Here is a 17845-nt window from a genome sequence, read left to right as displayed (position 1 = left end):
ACAGTTCTTACTGTTCACTCAAGCTGAGCACCACGCGATTGTGGTTGGTGCCTTAGTGAATACACACTTAGGCTACTGCAACAGCCTCCTGGCCAAAACCAATGTATATGCTTCAAAAAGCCCAGAACGATGCCGTAAGATTAGTTGGTCGGTCTGCTCGTGTTTCGACCTCCCGCCAAACACTCCACGGTTTGGCCGTGGGTGATCAATTAAATTTTAGGTGTCCTGCCAGATTTTTTTAAAGTGTTTAAACTGACTACCCACCGGGCTATTTGAGGTATAAAATCAGTCATTACCAGCCCACAAGGTTGCTACGGTCAGAAGATCAGTTGCTGCTGACTGGGGAAACGGTCTTAACTTGTTTCAAGGCTAGGTGGATTTGCTGTTTTTGGCCACAGACTGTGGAACAGTCTTCAAGACATTAGAGCTTTTTAGTCATTGTACCATTTCTGCCGAGCCTTGAAGACCTTCCTTTTTAAATAAAGGACAGGTGGCTACTTTTAGGGACGTTAGGGAGATTCTTCTTAGTCATAAAACATGTTTGGTTTCTTCTGATGGTTCTCGGTGGCCCCACTTTGTGTACCAACTTCGCCTTTTTTATGGTTGAGTACCGTCTGTGCGCGTTACAAATGACCAAAATCAATATATTACCAGAACAAGCATCGAAGAACAAAATATAGAACCCCCTTGAGGGAAGCTGAGATTATGGTAATTGGTATTTTAGAGGTTTATTCCTGGACTCTTAATGCAAGAAAAGATTCTGAGAAAACTAGTTACACATACATGCTTTCGCACTATTTATTATGCACTATGGCATTCTTCCCCCGTTCCAGGGGCTGGAACGGGGGATAACGGCCGGCAGCCAAAGTTTATTGGCCCGAGCGAAGAGGGGGAGGAGATCGAGGGCTCTGGGCTGTTCCCCACCCACCCGCCACCCACCCCCCGTTCCAGCCCCTGGAATGGAGGGGATGAAGGCAATTAGCACCCTGGGTTGCTAAAGCGGTTACTCAGGGTGCTAGCATGTTACTTCCTACAGCGCGCATGGCGCCCCGCTGTAGGAAGGAAAATCTGTTTCCAAGATGGCCGCCGTGGAAGGGGAAGGAGGGGCTCTGTACAGAGGGCTCTTCCCTTTCCATGGTGGCCTGCGGGAGGTGAGGAGAAGGAGCGAATGCCGCTGAAATAAGGTAAGTGGGGGAGGGGGAAAAGGTGACGGAGGGTGGGTGGGAAGATGGCAACGGGGAGCCAGCCGCCAAGTGGATTGGAACGTGGGCTTGTACCGGTGGTTAAAGCCCGCATTACTAGCCATCTGAATGGCTGCCCCACCACCACAACAACCCACCCACCCGAGTGCTAATGTAGTATATTTGTCTTGTTCCACTGTAACTCTGCTTTCCGCTTGCTGATAATGGTGTAATCTTTTCTCCTGAGGCAACATTATTTCTGGTCAATGGATGAAACCCAAAGTACTTAAAAAAGGAGTAGACATTGTTTCCCTGTAACATTAGGCCACCGGATTCATAAGCACCGCCCCACTTCCTGGCTTTTTGAGTTTGCACTGGAAAAACAAGCTGTTGTTAAAGTACTTCTTGACAACCATTAAGAGAGACGGCGAGAAAGCCGGGTTCACTCACTGAGATATTTCTACAAAACTATTTAAACGTGCAATCTCTCTGAACTGCTACATATGACAAAAGTTTCTTTTTTAATGTGAGTATTTCTTTAAGACTTTTTATATTTTAAACTTTATGAATGTTCAACCTAGCACATAATTAGTCAAGAGTTTGAGTATGTGAATTGTAATGCTTAACGGTATGCACTTAGTAATGTTTTCATTAAGTAAAATTGCTTCGGAGCTTGCTTTTGTTGTAGAGTTCTGACCAGAAATACTTCAGGGTTGTAAAAAAGATTTGTTGTGCAAGGGTTTTTATTTTTGAGAACATTTTACCATATACTATATATTTTTTTTTGAAGGTTGCTTCCAAGAAATTGCTTTGCATTGCTTTGTTTAAAGCAGACCTGTCATAATGTTCTTGTGTGATTTTGATACAAATTGGCATTTTGTATTAAGTAATTCCATAGAGGCTCTACAAGCACATCACTTTCACAGAAACTTGCATCTCTTTCTGTCGTGGCAGGTCCTGCTCAGTCTGGAATTTTATCAGATCGGGAAGTGGTAAATCTCTTTCTACATTTTACAGTAAATCCTAAACCTCGAGTTGAATATATTGACCGGCCTCGGTGTTGTCTCAGAGGAAAAGAATGCAGCATTAACCGATTTCAGCAAGTGGAGAGCCGCTGGGGCTACAGTGGAACCAGCGACCGGATCAGGTACTTTGATCCCGTCCCCTCATTTACTAATCAATGAAGAACTACTCATTTGGGTAATGTGTTCTGTAAAGTAAACACGTGGGAGATGTGAAACTTTGGAACATTGCTTTTTAAAACAAATGTATATACACATGTGCTTTCTTAGATGTTACACTGTTCAACGCATGGCTCCCTCTTCTCTTCTTTTTTTTAAATTTTATTTAACAGATGATGCATTTGAATGTATACTCTTAATCGAACTTCCCCTGTATCTTAACCACCTTGTCACTTGGCAGTCTCCAACTTTTCTTCCAGGGCAGGATTTCATTTGTGCAGCTTGGAGATTACACAACCCGTTAATTATAATGTGCTTTTGTTGATCAAAGATGGACATCTTTCAAACAACAATCTCAGTTCTATCTGTTGTGCAGGATGGCTAGCAGACAACGCAGTGCCAAGCTGCTGAACCCCGATAACTAGGAAATGAAAACATTTTTTACAGAATTTTCCCACCCGTCCATCACTACCATTATTTGGGTCCATAGTCCCACCAATAGCAGTGCAGGGGCTTTTGAGGAAGGAGAACAAACGGTCTGATTCTGAACACACACAATATCCTTGCGGTCATTGACAGCCAATGGATGTCATGTCTAGTTGCCAAAGTGCTCAAACCAAGCAAGGCTCTGTTGTACTCTTCTATAAACCTTCCCTCCATGCTTATGGGGTCCTTGTGTCTTGAATCCAGGATAACTATTGCATAAGTGTGGAGAAAATTGTACTATGAAACTGGGGGAAAAGGAGTCACTATGATTTAACTTGTACTTTCTGGGAGCATGACCAGAGCTTTTCGGTGGAGGTCTGCATACCTGCTCAAGACTGGAGTTGGTGAGGGCTCCAGCCACATGGGTTGGAAAAAGTTATCACACAAACGGTTATTGGAGGATGATGCAAAGACGATACATATATCATTTGTTGGATAGCTGTTTTCTATATGTATAGTCACAGGCGATCCCTGATGGGAGTGACCCTATCCCTGTTTGGTGACTGATGTTTATTCTACTGGGATTACTTTGGAGACAGAGCTGTTGAATTCACCAAAGTCAGTTCTGCATAGCTAAATCCACACTCATTAAAATTTAGATAAGGTCTTATTCTTATTCCTTAAGGCATAATCTGCTCCTGGATTTATTGTCTTTGTTTTAATAGCCAGCTTGCACGATTGTAGTCTTCGGGAGTTGGCCTTTTTCTGATGAAGGTGTTGTACTAGAACTCTGAATTCGCAGAGTACAACAGCTTTGGAAGCTAAAATCACTTAGTGATGAAAAACAAAAAATGTTTGTTACAAATTATTTTCTTTTCGCTGAAAAGTGTCCTTGTTCTTTTAAAAACCACAGACAGAAACTCACTGCTTTGCTACTCTAGCTATCACCCCAAAGCGCTTAGAGAACTTCCCTTTTGCGCAATTTCTTCGCTACAGGAGGCTATGTACAGAGACCCCAGTCTACATCTGACAATCGAAACTTCTTCAAAAGCAACTGGCCGCTCGAGGTTACCCGCAGAGGATCATCAAGTATACCTATAAAGGAGCCAGGAACATACCACGGTCAATCACCCTCCCGCAACAAATCAAACCCAGAGACTCCACTACCTTCACAGCTGTATTCAGCTATTCCCCTCTTCTCAATAAGATCAAACGGGAAGTGAAGCGTTTATGGCCCATTCTCAACACTGGCATCACCAACATCTCTGTCCCGCGTTTCGCCCTCAAGAGACGGTGCAACTTGAGAGACAAGGTCGTTAAGACCTTGATACCCACTACACCCAGGGCGGGACCCAGCCAGGGCACTCTATGGAACATTCCACCCATTCTAGGACATGCACCCTGTGGGAATTGCTCCATGTGCGCCCAGACCTCTAGAACCACAGAAATAGAGATCGGTTGGAAAACCCCATGGAGACAGAATACATTCATCAATTGTAACACGAAGGGTGTTGTATATATGATCACCTGCCCCTGCAACCTCAGGTACATAGGCATGACCACAAGGCCTGCCCGCACACGCATGACTGAGCATAAATCATGTATAAGAACCAACAAACTCACTGCACCATTAGTATCTCACTTCTCATCCCATGGACATACTGCGGATGACTTTCAGTGGACAATCCTGGAGAAATTTCACCGCCCCGCAGAGGCGGTAATCACCACAACATGCTGTTCAGAAAAGAACAGATGTGGATTTTTAGGCTTAATACCTGCTTGGTAGGCCTTAATGAACAAATCCAGTGGCACGAACTTGCAACTTCCCGGGTGCAGACACACCCCCCTAGCCAGCCACTCCTCTCCCGTTTACACCTTCTGGGTCTGGGGTTGCCACTCTCCTCCTCTCCCTCCTTGCATAGGCCCCCGTGCATTTTTCACGCCTCATGTTTTAGCCATGGGCTTTCCCCCCCTTTTCCCGTTTCCCCTTTCTCCTCCCCCGCTGACCCCCCCCCCCTCCCAGAGCCTTTCATTTATTGGTTTTCCTTAGCACCATTTGCCCCTGTCACTTTGATTTGGTTACACAGCACTGGCCGGCCCCACCGGCATGCTTGTGCTCCTCTACTTAGTGACGAGGCAACTAGGCTTCCTCCACATTCACACATGCGAGTCTCGGCCCCTACCACGTCTCCATGACAACCACACGCAACATCAGGGATTACTCGACCTCTGCCGACATAAGCGCGTTCTTTGCTTGTTTCGACAGGCGATGGGCCTTCTTTTCCCTACGCTTCAGCTTTTGCTGGGCCACCAGGCACATCATCACGACGCCAGTGTGAGCGCGCTTCCTCTCAATTTTTAGAGGCGATTGGGCTCACCTCCTTCACTCGCCACTGATGAGCTGTATACCCAGCTACAGCACACTGCGCACACGGAGCTCCGTAGCTAGAACAATGCAGGTACGGTCCACTGGATCCCCAACGCCCATTTACTCCTTTATTTGACTCATCCATGGAGTTCATTATTCCCTTCATGTATTTCACAGTTGTTCTGAAAGCGTGCATTGTACTGCTGCTTTTCCCTCTGCCCTTGGTCAACAGTGCGTTCTCCAGCCAACATACGCCTTCTTGCTCCTCTAATCGGACGCAGACCAGCAGGTATGGTCCTCATAACCTGCACCCTTGGCACCTTCAGGCCAGGTACCCCTGGCCCCACGCACCCTTTCACCTTCAGGGTGGGCACCCCCTCACTGCTCAACAAAGCAGACTCTGCCCTGTACCTCTCATGCACTTGCGTTTGGGGTGTTTTCCTCCCGCACATCCGTCTTGCACGCCCTAGTTGTCTGGCGCTCTTCTGCTCAGTCCCCCACCCCCTTCACATACCCCCCCTTCCCCTTCCATCCCCGTTGATGGCGGGATTACTCTCATTAGGTGCTCAGGCACCCTCACTCATCCTGTAATTTTTGACCTAAGCAGCTTTGGTCCTTCCGCATGCTCACTCTATTGCATGTAGATCTCCACCCCACGCCAGCAGACATTTCTGGTGCCAGTCCTTTAACTCCTTCCCTTTTTTTTCCCCCCCTCCCCTCTTTTTTTTGTCTCTGCACAGGAGACCACAGCATTGCTCCTCAGTTCATCATCCCTTGAACTTTTACAACTTAGCCTGTTTTGAGAATTACGGTCCTGAAGAAGTTGGCGGCACTTACCCACGCCATTGAAACCGGTCGACCCCTTTCGGTCATGAGGGCTCTCGTGACCCACTTCTGATCTCTCCCACATCAACAGAGAGACTTTGTTTTCTTCAGAATTGCTTGCTCTAGCATACACCCCACTATCGAGTGAGCTGTTTTTATAAGAGCTTTTTACCCCCCTCCCCCCCCCAGCCCTCCGGCTGTTTTTTACTACCTAAACCCACCAGTGGGTTCTCCAGCTGTACTGTTTTGCACCCCATACATAGTGACCTACAGGCTGTATTAAAATTGAACACTTTGGATGGAAGATAAACAGTTGACCTGCTCCTCAGGTTGTACCCGAGTCTAAAACCACAGCAGTCACAGAATCTAATCCACAGCTCTGTGGTACACTGCTATATCACTCTGGAGAGCACCATTTTTAGAATCCTTTTTGGAAAGTGTTCTGCCCAGTGGACCACTCTGTCTGCCTTCAGACACTGCCACTAGTATAGAAGGTTGAGGGATAGTTCTCTCCTCTATATCTGTTAGATAGGCGATACATCACGTACCACCCAGGGACAGGCACCCCTGTCAGGGACAGGGTGTTCTTCTCTAGGGTGAGATACGCTGAGCCGGGTGGCCCCTCTTTATTTGCATTAGAATGTGAGCATAGGCTTTAACTTGTTTCCAGTTTTCTCATGTTTGACATGTTGTCTGAATGACTACCTTCCTTGAAAACCGTTGTTTATTGTGCTACTACATATTTCCTTGTTAACGGTTAACAGGACGATCACGGCGAGACTGTGTTTTCAGCTTTCCCAAGCTATCCCGGTTTGTTTCTTTACTTGTTCTTTTATGGACATCTTTCAGGCATGAGTTGGCTCATGCCTGGTAAGGTCGACCGGTATCACAATCTAGTGATTGGGATCGAATTCTAAACCATAGATCACTCTTCGGTGTGCATAATTAAGGAGGCCCTCTTACCAGAGCGCGATGTGCAGTAACTAGTTCTACGCATCTGTACAGCTTACCCCCACAACACAAGTATACCGTAATGTAGATATGTTGTACCATGCATCAAAGGATCCCATACATCAAAAGATAGTGTTTGGGATTGGGACCACTGCTAATTGCTCTGCTGGTAGCAGGGTTATCTGTCTGTGAGGACCCCATATTTTACATCAGCATACCACAAACCTCATTTTCAACATTGTGTTGCTAGCGTAAGAGTATCATGTGGATATCAGTTTAGTGGCTTGGGAATGTTTATGTTCTAGTTGATTATCTTTGCATTGCAGTACATTCCCTCTCAGTCAGTTAGGAGATCCTAATTCCCTTATGCTAATGATGGTCACAACGTGGACTTGTCTCTACATAACAGATAATTCACTCCACTGGATTTGTTCATTGAGTCCTGTTTTGTCTGTGCCCAATCTAAATATCCAACTTTGTTCTCTCCTTAGAAGGAGACTGAAGATTACCCCCTCATCTTGGAAGATGTATTTTTTTCAATGATAGTCCATGTAAGTTGTTCGGGGGTGTGTCCTTTCTCTATGAAGTGTGCCACTAAAGGTGCATTTTGTTTCTTGGTAGGTATACATGATTTATGTTCGATCATAACTATCTTAGCTTTTCACATGCTCATTCCTACATATCGTAGCTCACAAGGACATGTAATCAGGTAGATTATTCCACTTGTGTTGCAATTAGTGAAAGACTGTTGTTCCCAGGGAGCCTTGAGACCTCTGTGTATTGTAGTGCTGCGTATTGTTTGTGAACACATGGAGCAGGTACCGCATGGGGCATGTCCTGTTGCTGCTGTTGTATACCATAGAGTTGTTTGTCCAGTTTCTGTGTTTTTCCTTTTTTTTTCTTTTAGTGTCTTGACTAATTTGTCTCGATTGTTAGCTCTTCGCTTCACTGTAAACGATGGTTCAGGCAAATGATGTTCTCCCATATTCAAGATAGGCCACAGTGCTTTGATTTCCTTCTTGATCTGGTTCACTAATGATGAGTAGCTCAATACCGCTGTTCTATTCTCCCGCAAAGGAGGTTTTGGATGTTTGAGGGTAATGTCCCTCTGTATATTTTGAGCTCTTTTGTAAGTTGTCGTAATGATTTTTTTCAGGATATCCTCTCTGTAAGTTGTAATTTCAGGTTTTTTGCCCTCCTTTACGTAATCTTGTGTGTCAGTACATAGTCTGCGGTACCGCAGATATTGCCTGAATGGCAGATTTTCTCTAAAGGCCTTAGGGTGGTAACTTGAAAAAGTCCAAAGGGAATTTCTGTCAGTTTGTTTTTTGTAAACTTTGGATCTAAATTGACCCTGGTTGGATTCGATGGTTATGTCCAGGAAATTGATAGAACAGACTCGGTTCCATAGTGAATTTCAAGTGTTTGTTTTAACTGTTAATCCATCTGTGAAGTTTTTCAATTCATTAAACGTACCTATAAAGATCATGAATACATCATCGATGTATCTACGCCAGATCCTGATCTTAGCCAGGAATGGGTTGGTGTCTGGAAAAATGCTGGCCTTTTCAAAGGCATCTACGTAAAGGTTTGCAAGGCTAGGGGCAAAGGTAGCCCCCATTGCCGTGCCTGAAATCTGTTGATGGTAGATCTCGTTCCATAGAAAAAAGATGTTGGTAAGTGCAATTTCTGCTAATTTTATGATGAAAGATGATGGTACTTGATGGAGGTCTATACCTGAGTCTTAAGAGATTGACCATCGCTAGGGTTGCTCCCTGTGGTATATTGGTATAAAGTGCTTCAATATCCATTGTTACCAGCCATTCTGTTTCTGGATTGAAGGTGAGTTATTCCAACAAAATGATCATAGCAGAGGTATCTTTTATATAAGATTGCATACTCTTCCTCTGCTGAGTGTGGCTATTGATGACTGCGTCTGCCACCTTTGTCTTCCTCGATAGCCTCCACGCTGGCCTAAAAAAAGGCCTGGTTGCGTTTGCTAGCATACTGCCTTGGTTTGTAGCAAACTGTATTCTACAATTATCTAACTATTTGACGTTCCTGATGATGACCCAAATCGTTGTCCATATCCGCTCCTCTGGTTGTTCTGATACCGAGTGCTGTTGCATCTCTTCTGGCTTGCTTTGCTGTTTCTGAGAAATACTCTGTTCTCACGTATGGAGACACTTTCTCATGCATGAACTGTACTAAATCTTTTTAAAGCTTACTCAGTTTTTTGTTTTTAGGTTGAAATCCTTAAGTTTTTTAAGTGTAATTTCTAGAGCTGTTAGTTTTGCATTGTAAATAGTGATGTTTATCTTCAATTTCAGTTGGTCACTTTTTTCATTCAGTTCTTTTAATAATTTTTCCATCCATCCAGCACGATGTGCGCAACATGCACCTATAGCTAGTTTGGTCTTTACAGAACCATCATACCACCTAGGAGGAGGTTGTACACCAATTGCTCCTCCACAAGAGTCTGGGCGCCACGGTCAGTACATCAGACACACTGCCGTATGCAGTATAAACTCTTGTAGGCACTGGTGCGCACAGATCCTAACATCACCATGCCACTGAAATAGGATTACACACACCGGTGACCAAGGGCACTTCGGTATGCCTAACACTTGGGCTTTATTTGGACTCTAGCACGCTGCACAGCGTCATACATCCTTTTAACCTACCCCCTTCACCTCCCTCACCTCTTCCTTGCATGGTCGAGTGCTAGAATAGGAGCCCACTAATAGGTGCCTCTTTCATTATGCACGCTCAATAGTAAGGTCTGGGTAATCAGATACCAGGCGTAAGCCGACTCGGCCTGAAAGATGTCTGTAAAAGAATAACAAGGACACTTATCAGCGAAAAGAAAACATTTGTAACAAACGTTTCTTGTTTTTCATCACTAAGTGATTTTAGCTTCCAAAGCTGTTGTACTCTGCGAATGCATAGTTCTAGTACAACACCTTCATCAGAAAAAGGCGAACTCCCCAAGACTACAATCGTGCTAGCTGGTTATTAAAATGCAATAAATCAAGGAGCAGATTATTCCTTCAGGAATAAGACAGAGAAACAATATAATTCAAATTGAATCTCAGAAGATTATCTTCTTCTTTTCTTGACCTTATCTGATTTTTAATGAGTGTGGATTTAGCTATGCAGAACTGACTATGGAGAATTCAACAGCTCTATCTCCAAAGTAATCCCGGTTTAATAAACATCAGTCACCAAACAGGGATAGGGTCCGTCCCAACAGGGACAGCCTGTGAATATGCATATAAAAAAAACAGCTATCCAGCAAATGATATATGTATTGTCTTTGCATCATCCTCCAATAACCATTTCTGTGTGGTAAAACGTAATTCCTTAACGGCTGGAAAGTACCTAGGACAAATTGGTCGAAATCAAAATAGCCCTTGCTGTCATTTTGGAAAAAGTTATGACATTGCCATAAGTTATCCTCGTCAGTTCTAGGTGTGAAAAGACCTTTTGCTTCCTCACAGGAGAAGTACTCTGGATAACGGATGCAAAAATCTGGGAGCGTAGCCTGTTTCTGGTCCTTTTCTCAGTGCATCGCTTAAATTCTAGTATAGGCTGCCACAGATGTCGAGGATTCCCACAAGGTAGGGTGGAACATTGTCATTACCTTGACACAAACGCAGGCTGTTTGGAAGGTGATGTTTGATCGAGGGGTAACCAGGGTAGTTGTCTTGGGTTAGGGGCTGATGACGTCACTTTTCATGGGTCCTGTGATGCAATCGGCTGCAACATGCTGGGCAGCTTTTAGTGTGCTTTCCTGCACTCCACCACCACTGTTTTAAATGATTTGTTTAGAGCTAGGAAGCAGCCGCAATGGGTCACGTGTCAAGAATATGAAGTTGGCCAGGGCCCTGTCAGTTGGATGAATAGTTGAGCATAGTCTGCATAATCTTCACGTACTAGCTAATCGCAGTGACCAGAGGGTGTAGATGCACAGTGAAAAGGAGATGTGAGATGGGGGAGCCCCAGGGAACCCGACTAACTAGACTTCCCAGATTATAAGACCCTAGCTTGATCCAGAGACCACTTGCCCAGGAAGTTGTTAAAGCACTTATCTTTCAGCTAGCTCAGATAGTGACTAGTCTTGATAACAAAAAATGGGGTCTACTGTATCTAAAGCAGTCAACATTTAATGGAGAAGACTGCGGGATGGTCTTCTGTAATCAGACAGTTCTAGGATTTTACACAAAAAAGCAAGTTGAGTCGTTCCATTCCAATCTCCTGCAGGAAACCCAGTTTGGAAAGGGTCAAATGTGTTGACTTCTATGCATTGTTGTAGCTCTCAGACTGCTTTTTCTGTGATTTGTGACAATTAGTAGAAGTTGCAAGCAGTGGCTCCTTCTGAGGTGTTGATAATAACTTCTTCAGCAGGTGCAAAGCTACCGCATACTTAAGGGTCAAAGGAAACCCTGTGTGGCAACTATTTGTTGATTAGCTTCATAATTAGGGAAGTCTCACAGGAAATCTGACCACACCCCTAGCCCCCACCCCCTTTTTTTTGGCCAAAAAAAAAGAAACCTGGTGTGGTGGGTATCGGTGAAAACGTGAATCTCCCTCTTGCTTATCAATCTTGCCAAGAAAGTTTCCTTTCTTGGCAAATTCCTCATTAAAAAAAGTTGGCTATTATCAGATAGGTTTGTGAGGAGGCAGTCTTGTGGAAAGCCGAGTTGAGTTCAATGTGTTTGCATACTTTAAAATATTTTTATGAAATGTGTGTCGCAAGAAATGTTAATGTAATCGTTTTAGCCACAGATATTGCATTTTCTGTTGCTAAGTTGCGATAGCATTTTTGAAAGCTTTTTACCTTTTTAGTTTTCTTTTGCTTCTGGTGCTCGGGTTTTTCCTTAAATTTGAATGATTTGCAGGTGGATATTATAGTTTGCAAGGACGCCTGTGCAATTTAGTGAAGGCCCAGTCCGCGAACAGAGAACCTGCGTTTTATCAAGAGCGGTAAGACCAATACCTGCGCAATGTAAAGGGAAACCTCATCACAATTCTTGCATAACAGTTGATGTGGTTACTACACACGTGATACAGTTTGTACTTAACATTATTTATAATGCAGTTCCACGTGTTTAAATCCATGCTAATAATGACCTGAAATTTCAAAACGATGCCTTTTTTTTATCATGGATTCGCTAAGAAAGACAAAATTATTGTTTATCCACTGCTCACTTTAAAATCTGGGAAAAGGGCAGATTAGAACACATAGCAGAACATTGTATGTAAAAGCCCAATGTAGACCCCCTAAAAGGAAAAGAAATCGGAAGACGCCAATTCAATGATATTTCTGAACCGTAAAAACCATGTGATCATCAAAACCTCATAACATCATCCTGCACATGAATAGACTGTAGAGCAACAACAGCTATTGCTATTGTTGGGGACGTTTTTCTAAAGTCCAATTATGGTAGGACTTTATAAAACAAACCCCTTGGTAGCCCCCAACTTCTATTACAAGCTATTACAAGTCTGTACTACTCAAGGTTTTAGTAGTATGGCAGAGCAGCCAGGCTTACATTGGGAGGGAGATGTGAATTGTACTACAAAGAGCTACATAGGCCCAATGAAACACTTAAACACTTGTAGTTCAATAAAAAGAGGTAGTTTATATACACAAGGACAACGTAAAACCTGATGGATGTAAGTACTATTTCAAAACTAATGAACACAATAAAAACAATATAATAATTCAGGTAGTAAGTCAGTCAGTGTTAAACTCTTAAGATTGATTAAGGCAATTTAAACCGCTATTATAGCAACTCAAAATATTCTGTTTGGAGGAATAAAATGGTTAACACCAACAATAGCAGGACAGTACTTTAAGACTACTTTTCAGAGGCCTTAATGTTTTAGCAGTCCATCCCTTTCTAGCTATTCAAAGTCAGATTGGAGAGAAAACTGGTAAGGCACAGCTTTGGAAAAGGCAATGTTCCAAAGGGTTCTTCAGTATAAGGAAGTACCTAGTGTTTGTTGGTCAAAAGGAGTTCTGGGACCTCAGGAAGGCTTTATGTGCACAAGCTTCATGCCTGGGCAACTGTGTATGGGCAAACACCAGAATCGGCACTCCAGCAACAAAGGAGCGACAGAAAAGTCTCTAGGTAAGTAATACCCTGAGTCCCACAGCACCTGAGGAGTGAAGTTGTAGCTGGATGCCTTCACGGTGCAGCATCAATGGACCTGGTATCCTGTTGCATGGTCGGTGTGATGAAAGGAGGGACTCTGGAAGGAATTTTGCAGCAGCAGTTGAGAGGGCTTCCAACAAAGGATTCCTCGTGCTCCAATGCAGGCCTGTGGTATTTTTGCACCTTTTCAGACACCACTGTAGAGCGCCTCTCGTCCGCTCGATTCTTCTCGCTTGCTCGGTCCTGCACTCTGGTGCGGGAACTTTTGAGGTGGGGAATCTTGTCTTTGGAGATCCAAAAGGAGTACACCAGAGTTCTGGGAGAGTTTGTTCATGGGAAGACTATGTACTGCAAGTTCGTCGCAGGTAACAGGGTATTGGCGGTTTGCAGCCCAGGAAGTTCACAGCAAGTCGTAGGATGGCTCACGTTGCAGGTTGTTTTAGGACTGATTATGGCCACCAGTCTATGAGAGGAAGACGTCCTCTTCGTAGCTGCCTGGTCGATTCAAACACTGGGTCGGGACAGCAGCAGTCACTTCAGCGGCCTTCACCGGTTGCTGGACGGTGCTGCAGATGTCTCTGGTCGTCTTGGTTTCCTCTGTTCCAGTTGTTGACTTGTCTTTGACTCTGGATTCTCGACTTTTATCCAGAAACACACCCAAATCAATGGTCCTGCAACATTCAAACTTTGGGGAGTGGCCTCCTAGGTGCAGTTGGTTCCAGGCAGGCATGCGAGAAGACAAAAAACGGCATTGTTTCAGACTCCTCCCTCGTTTCCTGTCTTCAGACACTTTGGCATCTCACAGGCCTCACAAAGGGTTCCCGTCAGACAAAAGTCAAACCAGGACCACCCCCACGCAGGACGGCAGAAGGACAAAGAATGGACACGCACCCAAGAAATGGTGAAACAAGAAAGCCACTATTTTGGGTCAATGGTGACCCTTCTGTGTATTACCGTGGCTGTGAACCCAGCCAGGGTAGGAAAAATACACACAAGTCGATGGAACACGTCCACTGCCACCAGCCATTCAGGTCTGCTTGTCACTGTAACATGAATGTTATTACAGGAGCAGTTAGAAAGTGGATACTATGTAACCCCTCAGCACTCCATATAAGGTGGTGTGTGTTGATCTCACAAAAGAAAAGCTCTGAAGGATAAAAAGTATCCCTCGATCCTTGGGAACACAAGGAAAATAAGAGCATAAAAATGAAAGTGCAAGGGACTCCCAGCAACACTGCACAAAAGGTGCTATGTGCTGCAAAAGTAAATTTACAGATGCCTTAGAAAAAATTGGAGGAAAGCATAACTCGGTAAAGTAAAAACATAGTGAATTTCCCATGTTCTGAGCAGCAGAATTTGTGGGAAACTGGGTCTCACACATTCAGAAGAACAGAGTCCCAGGAGTCCAGCAAAAAGGGCTGGTGGTCTCGCAGGTAGAGGGATTTGGCATAAAAATGAAAAATCTCCCGAACAGCTATTGACTAACATATTAATAGCAACAAGAATTAACATGCCCTAAATGGCAAAATACACAATGAAACACAGCACAATAGGTTGACCATTTTAGTTGCAACCGTAACATATCTTGTGCATGGACTGAAATAAAGAATTGAGCAGGAGCTTAAAGGCACTCTTGTGCATCCAGCATCCCAAGTAAGCGGGATCTAACTCTGTGGTGCACTAACTCCTGGTTCCTCCAGTATGTAAAAGATGCCCCATCCAGGGTGCAAAGTTTGCGGGATACTTAACATGTTGGAAAATGTTTGCTGCGGGTTAGCATTTAGATTTATATTGCTCAACTGAGTGCATGCCGAGCACACTCATGTCACATGGGTTTAATTAAATGGTAAAAAAGACGGGCAGTCTAGTTTGTACAAGTTATAATTGGTGGGCTTGTTGTACACTTATCCATGTTGACTGTCTTACCCTAACACATTTAAAACTGCATACCCTAGACACAATCGCACTGGCTCTTGAGTAATCCGCTGTCATATTTAAAATAGCTATTAAAATAGTCATGAGTAAAATATTGGTCCACTATCACAAATATTACAGCCGAGATGTGTTTCAACCCTTCCAGGGTCTTTTTCAAGGCCTGATCTTTAATGTGTTGTACCAGGATTTAATGATTGGAATAAATTAAGCCGTATGGATAATCATAGTGGGATTATTATGGCCATAAAGATCTGCAGTACCTGCTAAGACAGAACTCCCAATTTTTCCATCTCAGGAAGTGTGATGGTATTCATATACTCGGTGTGTAATTTTGGCCATATTAAGGAAATGGCATTCTAGGAACCGGCAGTGTTTGGCCTGTTCAGTGCAAGCCTTTTGGCGTTCCTGACAAAAATACCCACTGAGGATATGAATACTATCACACTTACTATCACACTTACTGAGATCTTAAATTCGAGTTCTTTCACAATTACAATGATTATCCATATGGCTTAATTTATTCCAATGATTATATCCTGGTACAACACAATAAAGATCAGGCCTTGAAAAAGACCCTGGAAGGGTTGAAACACGTGTCTGTTGTAACATTTGTGGTTTTCTGCAACAATATTTTTCTAATGATTTTTAAAAACTATTTTGTAGATTACAGTAGCATGTAATTTAAAGGAATTTAATAACGCGCAAACAAAGACCGGTAATGGCATCAAGGCGCTGACAGAGGAGCAAGAGGATAAAGCTAACATGTAGTACTCAAAACAGAAATGTTTTCAACTGCTTGCGAGGAGAGAAAATGGGGAATAGACCTAATCTCAACCGGGACAGCATTCCATAAAGTTGGAGCAAGCACAGAAAAAGAACGTCCCCCGGCCCGAGCTCTACTCGTGGGATGCATAGCAAAGAAATTAGCCGACCGGAGAGCCCGGCAAGGCTGGCACAGAATCAATTTGGATTGTAAAAATTCCCCTCTTTGAGTTGCTCAATACACAAGGCAAAGAACCTTACATTGAACATGGCTTTGTACAGGAAGCCAATGAAGTTGACGCAGGAGTGCCTGCGAATGAGCCAACCTAGGGGCCTTCAAGGCCAGACGAGCTGCTAAATTCTGTAGTTTGCAACCGCTGAATCAAAAATTCGGGCTGGCCTAAATAGATTCCATTGCAGTAGACAATGGATGCTGTGGCAATTTTAGATCTTGATTAAGGTGGGAGAAAGGGGAGAACTTTTTAAAAAAATATTAAGTTTAGCAAACCTAAACTTTTGCCAGATGGCCGAAACTTGGGCAGACTGTCGTAACAGGTTCAGGGTCACGGGCCGAGGCAGGAAGGCCAGTAATCAGAAGACCAAGAGGAGGTGGCACAGGCAGAGCCGATCAATAGTATCTCTGTCTTATCGCCGTTAAGCTTCAGCCAATTAGTAGACATCATTCAGAAACTGGCAGGAGACAATGTTTAAGCTTATGTGGAGGATCCGTGTGTGAGTCATTAAGGCAAAATAAAATTTGGGGGTGATCGGCATTCAAAAAAAGCAAATGCTGTGACTGATGATCAGTTTCGCTAGGGCCAACATATATTGTTGAACAAGAGAGGCGGAAGAGCCGACCCCTGCAGAACTCCACAATCCAAAACCACAGGAGAAAACATGAAAGGTTGTACAAAAACAGTCTAGGTATGATTCAATTAAAGAGGATGAGAACCATTTTAAAGGAGTGCCGATATTCCCGCTTCGAGGAGACACTGAAGAAGTGGTTGATCGACTGTATCAAAGACCGCAGAGAGGTCAAGAAGAATAAGTACTTTGTTCACTCTTAATTGAAGACCCAGCACAATTGTGTGTAGTGTATGCTGTTTTACTATGCTTGACCACCCTTGAGGTTGGTCGGGCACTGCCTCTCCCAACCCTGGCAGATGTAGCAGGGATACAATCCTGATTCTATTTTTGTAAAGTGTCTAATATTGTGCCCAACGCATTTTGATTCACTATTCTAGTGCCCATGCCTATGATACTCTAACAAATTTAAAACCTAGATATGTTAAGTGCCCATTAATGTGCACTGAAGCCATTTGGTTTTATGTTGCAAACATACGTCACTGATAAGGAGACTGAAAAATACAGAAATGGGCATCTGTGTGATATCAAACGGTTTGTCATGTAGGGAAGCTGAGGATAGGATTCAGATATACTGGTTCCGAAATCCGAGGTGTGCCACTACACCACAGCTCTTCCCTCTGGTCATTTCCATGTGCTTTGATGGCATGTAGGATTTCATATTGGTGTTTGTTTCCAAGTGTTCTCACATTTGTCAGATCAGAACATTGAAGCAATATTTGCCCAAGATCACTTCTATTCAGATAAGGTGAAAACTCAAATTGGCATTATTTGACAATCATAGTAGTTACAGACATGCATTGCTCGTCCTTTGCCTTCACAAAGAGGGACTTAGAACTATGCTTAACTCAGGTGATGGGGACCGTGTGTGCTTGTAAACACGATTTATTGTAAACCTGAGTCTGCAGCATGCTATTAACCGGAGTTGGATAATGTGCATAACCTAATGTTCTATGGCTCAGTAGTTGGATTGTATTTTATTTCATTAGTTTTTTTTATAGCTTGCCTAATACTATGAGTTTGGTTTGTAAGCGCATATCCGGGATTCAAACCTCTGTTGCTCTGCGTGGTCTTTCTTCCAAGACCCGCGGTTTGCCTCTATGCTGTCCTCTGATTTCTAAGATAATTTTGTAGCAAAGCAGTTTACAGCGGCCACAAACAGCAGAAGGGAACAAAATAAAGATTTGACAA

At 43.7% G+C, this 17845-nt stretch overlaps 1 protein-coding gene across 2 annotated transcripts in view; it reads left to right on the top strand.

Annotated features, from left to right (window-relative positions):
• BTBD1 (BTB domain containing 1) overlaps positions 1 to 17845 on the top strand; it is a 189972-nt gene that overhangs the window by 128029 nt on the left and 44098 nt on the right. The window contains exon 5 of one of the 2 annotated variants that reach the window (XM_069624985.1): positions 2136 to 2328. In XM_069624985.1, coding sequence (XP_069481086.1) covers positions 2136 to 2328 — 193 coding nt within the window. The remainder of the gene's footprint in view (positions 1 to 2135; positions 2329 to 17845) is intronic. The other variant, XM_069624986.1, reaches the window with a different exon arrangement.

This window comes from Ambystoma mexicanum, chromosome 11 (genome assembly GCF_040938575.1).
Source record: "Ambystoma mexicanum isolate Mex_15411 chromosome 11, UKY_AmexF1_1, whole genome shotgun sequence".
Classification (NCBI taxonomy): Eukaryota; Metazoa; Chordata; class Amphibia; order Caudata; family Ambystomatidae; genus Ambystoma; species Ambystoma mexicanum.
Note: the sequence above shows the minus strand (reverse complement) of the source record. Positions and strands in the feature narration are given on the sequence as shown.